General features: G+C 49.5%; 1 protein-coding gene across 1 annotated transcript; it reads left to right on the top strand.

Annotated features, from left to right (window-relative positions):
- Positions 1 to 1,303: 1,303 nt before the first annotated feature.
- LOC133339568 (uncharacterized) lies at positions 1,304 to 10,678 on the top strand. The gene is made up of 11 exons (XM_061547680.1): positions 1,304 to 1,991; positions 2,075 to 2,574; positions 3,878 to 3,970; positions 5,088 to 5,174; positions 5,783 to 6,468; positions 7,579 to 7,769; positions 7,889 to 8,018; positions 8,229 to 8,333; positions 8,515 to 8,597; positions 9,075 to 9,138; positions 10,545 to 10,678. Exons 1-11 carry the CDS (start codon positions 1,807 to 1,809, stop codon positions 10,611 to 10,613), a joined length of 2,193 nt encoding a protein of 730 aa, XP_061403664.1. The 5' UTR covers positions 1,304 to 1,806; the 3' UTR covers positions 10,614 to 10,678.
- Positions 10,679 to 11,820: the final 1,142 nt, after the last annotated feature.

Raw genomic sequence — 11,820 nt, 5'->3', positions numbered from 1 at the left:
CATTGAATGCGCTCCGTCGGTTGTTATTCCAACAAACTTCTTCCATGGCAAACCGGCATTCACAATGGCATCACACAGCTGGCAAAATATCTCCTGAGCGGTGGTGTGGCCATGCATTGGAATTACTGTGAGCAACTCCTCCATCACTTCAAAATTGTCATCAACACCACGGACATATATTGTGAGCTGGGCAGTGTCAGTGATGTCTGAACTCTCGTCAAGAGCGACTGAGTATGCATTGAAAAATTTGGCTTTCTCACGCAGTTGATCAGTAAATGTCACTTGACAGGTCAGAAATGCGCTCTGCCACGGTGTTAGCAGAAAGGCTGATGTTGCTAAACTGACCTTTCTTTTCCAGACAGACTATACTTGCAGCCTGTAAGATGCACTTTTTGATAAACTCGCCTTCTGTGAATGGCTTTCCTGCCTTAGCAATCATCTCACTAACCACGTAGCTTACTTCGACTGCTGCATTATTCTCTTTGGTTGCTTTCTTGAAGACATTTTGTTGCCTCAGTAGACATGTTTTAAGATTAGCAACCCAGTTGGCTCTCTCATCTCCCTGGTATTTTGCATACTCCTCAGCATGTCTAGTTGAGTAATGACGTTTGAGGTTGTATTCCTTGTGCACCGCAACTTTTTCTGAACAAATAAGACACGTCGGGGTGCTCATGTGCTCAACAAAGAAATATTGCATCTCCCACTTTTCCTGAAATTGTCTGTGCTCGTCACCAACCTTTCTCTTCACTGCAGGCTTTGAAAAAGACATGATTGGGGCTGTGTGACAAGATATATCTTCATTCCACTTGCTGTCGCTCACGCAATAAAGTTTCAGTCAATTGTTTAGCCAACCAGCGACGCACGGAGACGTAATTTCCGCAAATTCACGTTATTTCCACTTTTTCCGCCTTTGCTCAAGATGCCACTTTATTAATCACTGACACAAAGACTGATACCGTCACTGCAGTATAGCCTAAATAAGTCCCACTGCATTGTAAGTGGCATGTGTGTGCTGTTTTAAGCGTCGTTTTACATGCGTTTCGGGACCTGTGCTCGTTGTACCTGCGCTGTCATATGTACTTAGCGTTCCGGCACCTTGTGATTTACAAATGAAGCACTGGATACATCATGACCTGCCCGAAAGAGAGCGGAAAACTATGAATTTCACCCTCCTGCTCTCCGCACATCCAAAGCCACTCTTTACTCTCCCGGCTCTCTCTCTCACTCACTCTCACACGTACACAAACACACACACGACCCCGCCCCCCATGTCACTCACATGCATGCCGCATTCACTGGACAGGCACACAGTAGGAAACCAGAGCATCATAACATTGTCCCACACAGCAGCTAACAGCGGGGTTGCTACAATATAAAACTCGCGGGCCGCACTAACATTAAACTTTCATATTAAGGTGGGGGCCACAAAATATCGTCCCGAGGGCCGCAATTGGCCCGCGGGTCGCGAGTTTGAGACCCCTGCCTTAGAGCCTAGTCTCACATGGTGTTGGACTAGATGACGCCTTTTGGCGTCAGGAAAGCTGTCTCGGGTGTGGACCAATCAACTTCAAGGACAATGCATACATTATCAGAGTTATGTTTTTTGTTTGCATTATGACTGCAGGTATTGTGGTCTATGCAAACATGACTTCTTGTAAAAAAAAGGTGTCAGTTTTGTTGCCAGATAAAAGGGTAAAAAAACAATTATCATATTTTTCTACTGGCAAATGAGGTTCCAAAGGTATGTACACAACAGAGAGCTAACTGTGTGGTTGCTTTTGGGATTTCACGCTGCCCTTTTTGTTAATGGCCAGCTTTCAGCATTGCAAAATGGCATCGTTTGGCAGTGTTGTGACTCGCACATTTATGTTCTTGCTTGTGCTTGTGGCTGACCGCAGCCTTGATCCCAGCCCTGCAACAACCGTGACCTCAACACAGACTCCACGCCTATCTTCTTGCACGATACCCATAAAGAGGAGATTCTACATCAGGTGAGAACCTGCTCAGTTCCTTTTTCAAACAGCTAACCAAATTAATGACGCAACTAACGTGATATGTTTGCACGTCCCACCAGAATGGCGTGCGCGATGGCAACCCCAGTGCTTGAGCCTAGCAGGGACTTCCCGGCGTGGCTGGAGGCGCAGGGCGTGAACGAGGAGGTGGCCCGGGCCATGGACTCTGAGCTGGGCATCCGGGACTACGGGGTCCTGCGCGCCTGCATCGGGGACGGCCTCGTGCGTGCCGAGCTGCTTTCCACGGCGCGCGACCGCCTGCCCTTCGGCTTCTACGCCGTGCTGCGGCAGGTGGTGAAGGCCCTGCAGGGTGCCGAGCTCCACAACGCTGGGACGTCACCCTGGGACGCTGCGCCATCTCCGGGCGACGTGACGCTGGGAGGCCTGGTGGACGTGCTGCTCACACTTTTCAGCGGCTTGAGCCGAGAGCTACTGGTTTGCGCACAGAGGCTGGGAGACTTTGATGGTGCTGGGGCCAGTGCCGGACGCTCCATTTCGGACAGCAAGGAAATAATTTTTGAGGAAAAAGCAATGGATGATGCAGATGATCAAGATGTCGATGGTAAAAGTGCATTCGGCTCGCAAAGCAATAATATGTTTACGTTTAAAGTTGTACAATGAGATGTATTCACGCGGAGTATGATAAGTGACGTCGCGAAATGACGTCTAATGTAATGACATCGCCTTAGCAGACAAGGCCTTCAGTGCTGGTTGTCACCTATCCTTGTATCAATTTAGTCGATTTTATTATAGATAAGTTCATAATAGCAACACGACATTTGTGCTAAAATTTTGCTCATATTGGATCATCTTCACAGGAGTTATCGTGGCCTTCTGTTATTGGACAGACGATAGAGCAAATGCATTCACGCTAAACTAAACTATTCTTATTTTACCAGCTAAGGCCCACTGAGCTATATGGCTCTTTTTCAGAAGCGACCTGGCCACAAGAGTGATACCTCGACGAAGTGCCTTATCATCACGTGCAATTGTATGGCAGTCAAATACTTGAACGCATGATGTTGATTCTTAATGTTGAGAGAAAAACCAGAGGACCCGGAGAAAAATCCACTTGACCACGGGGAGAACACGCAACATCCAAATATACAGGCGTCTAGGTCGGGATCGAACCCACGACTTGTATACCAGGCGGGGTATTTAACATTTCCCCACGCTTTTCAACCTCATTTGTCAAGTCTATAAAAAAACGTTTTTGAGCCAGATACAACTACCTGCTCTTTTGGCAGAATCATTTCAAACTGATGAAAAAAAACACTTACGTGGTCGTATTTCTGCCAAATATTAGCCAAAGCAAGCATTGAGGCAATGCTCATCTCTTTTTACAGCACTGATCCAATGGTGAATATTCCATATTCCTATGGCGGGGGCCAGGCTATTATAGAACAACAATTGTTAACTTCCCTACAAAGTCGTACTCATTTTATTGATCCCGGAGGGATGATGACCAAGTCATTCCACCGACCAGGATATAAAATTCCCAAACTCCCGATGGCGATCCGCTTGCTCTACTGCTGAACCACCTGGCCGGAACGCTTACGTCACTGATCATTTTCTTGGTTCTTTCGGTAAAGTCACGTAGAAGGGAAATAATAAAATAATGAGAATAAAACATAATAAAATACAATTCTCACGACGTTTCGGCCACAACACAAGCAGTCGTGAGAATAACATTTTATTATGTTTTATTTTTATTCTTTTATTATTTCCCTTCTACGTGACTTTACCGAAAGAACCAAGAAGATTAATCCCTGCAGTCACGAAAGCTTTAAATCAAAATTCACTGATCTTTGTTCATTTCTCCCCCTCCCCAAATGTTTGTGTGCCTTGCTCTTTGGCCTACACAGAAAATGATGGGCACACCCGGGCCTCATCAGAGGCAGGAGACTGCAGCCCAAACCCGTCGCTGCACATGATCAAAACCGAGGCAAGCTGCGCTGGTGAGTACTTTAAGACGAATAAAAGTGTACACTGTCCCATCCTATCTGTCGCCCCCTGTGATTGGCTGATTTGAGGAGACGAGGGTTTTAGTAACATGATGTGATTATGAAAAAATGACAAGGTTTGATAGAATAGCAAACTAAGACGAGGAAAAATCTTGAAGATGGAACAAACAGTTTTAGAAATGATCGTTGAATGCAGACTCCAGTGGTAGAACGCATTACAAAACCTTCAGAGGCGTGCACTCATCAGCGCGGTGAAGTATGGTTGGTTGAAGGACCCCTGTGACGGAGACGGCGTGTGGAGGCCCTCTTCCAGCAATGGCTTGACAAAAATGGCTGTACATGTGTACACATGTGGTCATGTGCCGCCCAGGATAGAAACAGACACGTGCACGTGCGGAGGACCACGTGTACGTGCAAGTGTAATTCATCCTCAATAATGTTGAACGATTGCTGTTAATTTTTTTAAATTTACATTTTATGCATTTTTTTATTATGGTAAGCGCACAAGCCCGATAAAACGTGTCGATGATTTCTGCGGAGGGGTACAGAAAAACCAAGGGTGGCGGGGGAGGGGGACTTTTGGCACTTGAACATGTATAGGTGTGGGGAAGGAATGCTCGCTACCCCACCCTAACGGGGGGGGGGGGGGGAATGGGAGCTTATGTTTATGGGGGGGGGGAAGATGAGCCGGGAGGAAGTAACCAACATTCTAGGGGGAGATCGGGTATAGTGGGAGGGGACTTGGAAATGGACCATGCTATAAATCATATAACATACATGCGGCTTTATGTGTTGGGGTGACAACCTCTCCTCTTCTGGGTCTGTGTTATCTCAACTGACGAAAGGATAAAAGTGGGGGTGGCGGGGGGGGGAGGGCAGTTCATTTACATTTTCTCTGATTGCTCTTTCCATCTTCTGTTGTTTTGTTCACGTTTACACACGATCGTTCACTTGATCTACGTAAAGTCTTCTGTAATTATCCGCCATCGCAGCCCAAGCTTCGGGCTGGGCACCTGTGAGAAAGAACTTCCCCTGGCTCATCCTGAGATGCAGCAGTGCCATTTTTAAATGTCTGCGTTAATCCACACGTCCGTTGTCTTCTGCCATTCAGACGGTGATCATCAGAGTCCCACGTCGGACCAGAGAGACTCCAGCCCCAGCCAGACGCCGCCCAGGATAGAAAGAGACGCGTGCGGAGGTAAAGATGAGTTGAAAATAAACAAATGTCTTACCGCGTGGAGATGTGACGATGCAAGCATTCATCGATTAATGTTGATTCTCACGCAGATACGTGCACTCAATTGTTTGTGTGGGAATGTTTTTTGCTTTTCGTATACGGCGAAATGTCCCGTGGTTAAAATTGTCTCCAATTATATTCGTGCCTTTGTTTCTCCAATCCAGTGCCATTATCACATTGCAACAGGTACTCATTTAAGGCCAAATCAACCTGGGTGGAGGGTCCCAGGACCGTTTCAAGAATCCTTAGATACTGATTTTCGCCATGGCTGGCAATCAAATCCATGTCGCCAGATTGGTATTGCAGTGCGCTAACCACTACGCCACTGCTCCCCCTCAAGACAAAGACAGACGCGCATGCCTAATGGACAAGTACTGCCCTTTTGTCAATCCGCTGCTGAATGAAGATAACCCCACGTTGGTCAGATCATGGGGGTTATTTGAACATACTTCATTGTTCCTGGTCAGTGCGGGTGGGTGAAGGAATTGATTTTGCCCTGTCGTGGCCATAAAATAAAACATATCCACAATATGACGTCTAAAGTGACTTCTCTGATTATTTTTCCCAAGGTAATGTGGGCTTTGTCATCCAACAAGTGACCTCGCTTCAGGAGATGGGACTGGACCTAACGAATGCAACCAATGTTGACTCCTATCCCTGGCTTCAACAGCAGCAGCAGCAGCAACAACAGCAGCAGCTGCCGGTCGACAAAATACAAATTGACACTGGCTGCACGGTCCCGCCCATGTGTGCCGCTTACCTGCCCAAGCCGCTCACTGAAGATCACATTGACAGGCAGGATGAGGCACCGTCCAGGAGCGACACTCTGCCTCCTGCCGCCGCCGCCGCGTACCGCGTGCCGAACTTTAAGCTGGTGCGGCGGCGGCGCATGCTGCCGGTTCCCGTGCCGGCGATTGCGGGCGGTGAAGACAACAAGCCGTTCCGGTGCAGCGTGTGCGCCCAGCGCTTCTCGCAGCGCGGCAACCTCGAGACGCACCTGCGCACGCACACGGGCGAGCGGCCGTACCGCTGCGCGACGTGCGGACAGGCGTTCTCGCAGAGCGCCCACCTTAAGTCGCACCAGCGCACGCACACGGGCGAGAAGCCGTACCGCTGCAGCATGTGCGGGCAGAACTTTTCATACTACTGCAGTCTCAAGCGTCACCAGTACATGCACACGGGCGAGAAGCCCTTCCAGTGCTCGGAGTGCAATCGTGCATTCCTCGACCTGAGCAGCCTCAAAAGCCACCTCAACGTCCACCGACGCTACAAGCTCTCGCAGGGGCGGTGGCGGTGATGCTGGGATAATTGCCGCCGAGTCGAGGGTTGGATATAACACCGTGTGCGAAGCTCAAGCCGTTATCTTGGCTCAAGTAATAACCTTGAACAGAAAGCCTTGACTGAAACATACATAGCGAGTGTTTGTGGGAACCGTAATGCTAATCCTTCACGAATCCCCAGGCTCAAATCTATCTGGCTTGACCACCTGAATGTGAAATTGTAGTTGTTGCTCTGCGAAAGAAGAAGGCAAAACCAAATCCCTAGCCCCTTTCGTAATAAAACCTAGTCCTAATGCAATACAATACGAGCCCTAGCTTAGCAAAGACCTTGCCATAACCAACTTTTTCCTTACCCCGGAATTAATCCAAGGAATCCTTTAATGCTACCCCTAACCCTGACAAAATATTCTATCTCAAGTTTTAAACTCTAGCCACCTCTCTCCGAGCCACAGGCCACACTGTAATGTTTCCAATCATTAATTAATTAAGGCCAGGGTTGACAAACAAGGCATTGCTGTGAATACGGCGCCCGACAGGTGACGGATGAGCTTCACTTTTTGAAAACGCATGCCGTTACGGTGTCTTCGATGGACACCTGGTCTCGGTTTCAAATGACACTTGCGTTTCCCAATGAGCTCTTACTTGGTGAAACAAATCTGTTACTGACCAATGGCAACGAATGACCACCGAATGCCACCTCGGCTACAGGAACCGATGGATGGATGACGGATCGAAGGGATTCATGTGTTTTTACGGGAAGACAGACCAGGCAACACACAGCCGTTATGATAGATAATTGATGCACCGCAACAAGAGTGACAGGCTCATCACCAGTGATGATTTGTATCTGGGGCCAATAAGCCCATCCTTATTAACAACAGTTAACCCCCTGATGTGTCCTTCACTCATAGGCACTCGCGTTCAAGTTCAAGAGGTCATCATGGACAATGCCATTTATGCCATGCCACACCTCGCTGTCATTGCTTTCACTTCGGCCGGATCCTGCATTCCGGCAGATGGACTTAATGTTGAGGGTGTCGTTTTTTCACCTCACCCTCACTCCCCCTGCGTCTCTGCTTCTACAGAAGCAGAGCGAGGAGGAGGTGGGGTGGAACCACGCGGCGGCGTTCCCCATCGCGGCTGTCACCGTGGAACTGTGGCACCGGCACCCAGCCATCGGGGAGCTCCTGTTCGCTGACCTGCTGAGCAAGTGCCCCTACTTGGCCCCTTTCTTCCCTCGTCCCACGCCTGGGCAGAGCCAGGAGGACGCTTTCAGGTGAGGGCACTGGGGACATGGGGTGGGGGGTGGGGGGTGAGGAGTGAGGAGTGAACGGTGAGGGCTATGGGTGCACATGGCGTGTGCGTGATGCCCGTGTCTCCCCCCATCACCCGCAGGATCCTCGGTTACCGCTTCGAGGATGGGACACTAGAGGACGAAGACTTGTTCCTCCAGAGAATGTCGGGCATGGCGCGCCTGTACGCGGCCATCGTCTCTGCACCCGTGTCTCCCTCCAGTGGCGACAAGGTAGCCTCACCTTGCTCCAAGAATCAGACCTCACTCTCTTCGTCACGTACAGTTTGGTTCGCTCTGCTAGGCTACGTGTGACATTGTATGCATGCGATTTGCTTAAATCATAAGCCATTGGCTCCGTGTAGCGCAAGTACGAGAATGGGATTTTAAATTGACGAATCCCTCCCACACCTACCCCACGTGCGTTGTGTGCGTGATTCGCAGAGCCACCCCCACGGCGTGAGTTACGGCTGGTCCTGGCTCACGCGGGTCCTGGATATGGAGCCCATGGCCAATGTCACCCCCACCGTGCTCTTCGGCTTTCTGGAGGTACGCAGGAGAGCAAGCACGAGAGCACACTCGCATGAGCACACAGCTCGCTCACACAGCGCACGCACGAACACACGGCTTACACACACGAGCACACGCACGAGCACACAGCGCACAAGCGTTGTGATAGAGACGAGGCTGCCCTGTGACTTGTTGACGTGCTCCTGGCGTGTGTGAGCAGGTGGCAGGCAGTGCCATGGAGGTTGCATACGGCGATCAGCTCTGGGAGCTGCTCGATGTGCTAAGGAAAGAATACATCCCAAGGTACCTCTCACCCAGTGGCAGAACCTAGTCACCATCTCACCTTCACAGAGCCATTTATATTTGTACGTGTTCCTTGCATTGACGCCTGAAGTCGCGATTTTCTTTCTGTTTTTATGTTGTGGCAATAGACTGAATCACCTCGTCAAGTCGCCAGCTAATATCAAAGTAGCATTGCACTTGGACAAAGAGAAGGGTCCTTACACAGCCGTAACTTTCCCCTGCGGATCATAAACTCTGGCTCTTAGGAAGACTCTTCACCAGCCCAGTTTTGCACCCACAGCAATTGGCAGGGAGGCAGTAGCGATGTGATCGACGTGACTGAAGTCAGCTGTCGACAGCAGGCTCCCGTGACAGTGTGTCTCTGAACGAGCTTCAAGCTGTGGTTGGTGATGCTCACCGGTTATGGACTGGAGCCGGGAGTTTGTAAGAATCGATGGATGTGCAACTAAACTCGCTGCGTCTGTTCTTGTCCTGCAGAATCGAGAAGGTGTACATCCCGCAGCAGATGGGAGCTGTGGTCAGACTGAGGCTGTTCCTCGAGGTACCGGCTTTGACGACACAACTTTGACACATACATATTCATTACAGTGTCGTTGTCAAGACTCGCACAGCAATATGTGTAACATTACCTTAAGTCATAACAGCCGCGGAAGTTGACATCACGTAATGATATCTGAAGTCACTCAGGAGCTCCCTTTATCCATACTCGCAGCAATAGCCATCTTATCCTGAGTGGGCACATTGCGAGTTGGTCAGGAGACGTCAGTACAGCAGCGGATTTAACTTAACTATGCGGAGCTGTGTTTATCCAAATATGTTATGGGTTTTCTCCGGAGACTCTGGATTCTTCCCAATCGACAAACTTGCCTTCACGGAATTCGCCAAACATCCCAAAACAGGGCCATCCTGAAGTAGTGTTAACACTCAATGTGGCCGAAGTTACATTCATTCGGGGCATAGTTAGTACCATGTGTGTGGGTGTAATTATTGTCAAAGAATTGTAAGTACATGTCAATCACATGAATGTTAGAGTTCGAAAATCCAAATTAGATGAAAACCTGAGTTGAACAAAGGTATTTTTCTTTGTGAAGTTATCTGTGACCAGGATAATACCTTTAACTCGCTACACTTGAGACTCCAGTTTAATCACAGGTGGCTGAAACCTCAATTCAAACCCAGGATCTGAGTGGTGCTGGCTTTGCACTCAAACACATAATTAGCCCCATATCCACTTAGTCACTTAATGCAAATTTTTCCGTGTCGGGAAGTTGGGAAACACTTCCCAGAAATAAATTAGTAATTCTCCTTTCATCGTGGCATGCGTACACACAAAGGGAGGGTTAATCGTTAATTGCCTGAATCACCAGGTCTCCCCTTCACACGGGGTTTCGAGTACATCATCAGGGATGTGTGCCAGTCCTACCCCAGGCTTGTGTATAACTCACAAATGACATCATTCCCAACCGCATTACACCAGGGATAGTGGGTGAGGTCATTACAATCATCGACCTCACACCTGAATGGGAGGAGCAGGAGGATGGGTGAAAGGTGATTGGCCAGGAGGGTTGAAGGGGAAAGGCAGGGAAGGGTTGAGGGAAGAGCTCGATGGTGGATCGGGACATTTGCCAGGCAACTCTTCACGCGTGTGCCGGACTGATCAATAAACACACAAATAGAACAACCACGCACAGCGTCTAGAACTTCTCTACAAGTTCGGTTTGGGCTGAAAAAGCCTCTGACCGGCGTGCATTGCTTCCTGCACAAGAATCATCAGCTACATTAAAATAACTTTGTAAAATATTCACGTTAACAGCACTCAAGAGACCAGAGCGAGGCATTCTATTGGCACGCTGCCACTGGTTGGCCCTTCAAACCCCACGTGGGGCTGCTGGGCTGCCAGGAGTGTCCACATTAATCCCTGTGTGTGTGTGTTGTGTTTGCCTGCAGGACTGTTTTGTTAATCGGGAGATTCCTTTGCCAAGCGGGCATCTCTCAGAAGAATTTTGGAAGGCTTAACAAGATCACCCTTCACACCTGTACATTATGTAAATATATATTTTTGTATGTAAGTAAAACCCTACGTGTTCAACTGTCAATTATTTATTCGTAAATGAAATAAAAATCCTGAAATTGTTACATTTTGTCATGGTTGCTTGTGTAATGTAGGAATTTGGGCGGGCGACGACTTGACGGGTAGCACACTTTTATTAACACCAACTCACTAACACGTGTGACCAACTGCAGCCATGCTACGAGGTTCCCCCGGCTACACACACACGGGCTCTTACGCCCCGTAGCTTCTAGGGAACCCCCCCAACTGGGGTCTGGGTCTCGACCACTGGGTCCCACAGCCTCGCCCTTACAAGGACGTCAGGCCGCGGGTCCCACGGTCTCGCCTCTGAGCCGCACAGGGTCCCAGCCCTTACAAGGACAGCGGGACTAGGGGTCTCAGGGCCCTGTCTCTTCCAACTCCGTCTTCGATCTTCACTGGTTAACAACTCCCCGAGCGCTCCCGCGCATCCCCCTTTATAGTGCTCCGCTCCCGGGGAGACGGAGCCCATGCGGACCTCGATTAGAGCACCCACCCCAGTTGACCAATCAACACGCGCTGCCACACGATCCTTTTTCCCATCTTGTGTCAGTGCACACAACCACTCACCACGCGCCGGCACATGATCCATCACTGTCAGCGCGCGTCACCACTATACCACGCGATGTAGCCACACCCGACGCGCTCACACACGCTCCCCCCTTGTCAGCGCGTACCGCCACTACACTTGTATGCAATATCTACAATGGTTTGTGTTCCTGGTGTGTAAACAGAAAAAACTAACTGCAAAACACGCACAAATAATCACGAAGATGAATAGCAAAACAAAAACTCACTGGGCATGACGCACCAACCGGGCCTTGATATGGGAAAAGGCAGCGGCAATAACCACGATGTGTTCATTGCCCTTTGCTGAAGGCTACCGAATGTTTGCAAGGCTCAACCAGGACACACAGTGAGTTGGTCGCCCCTCTATCTGTCCCCCTCCTACTTTACATAGCCATGCCTACACTGCCAACTGTTAATATACTCTGCCCACTGATCATAGGCCTTACTAGTCCATCTATCAGCAACGCCGGAGGACCCAGAGAAAAATCCGGGCTTCCACGGCGTTGGGGGGCGCAACCGTCGGAGTGGCAAAGCCTGCCCGATAATAATCCTATACGATGCAAC

Source organism: Lethenteron reissneri, unplaced genomic scaffold (genome assembly GCF_015708825.2).
Source record: "Lethenteron reissneri isolate LAM-NWPU_2019-01 unplaced genomic scaffold, ASM1570882v1 scaffold_1910, whole genome shotgun sequence".
In the NCBI taxonomy this organism is placed as follows: Eukaryota; Metazoa; Chordata; class Hyperoartia; order Petromyzontiformes; family Petromyzontidae; genus Lethenteron; species Lethenteron reissneri.
The sequence above is the reverse complement of the archived record's forward strand: the minus strand, read 5'-3'. Positions and strand labels throughout refer to the sequence as shown.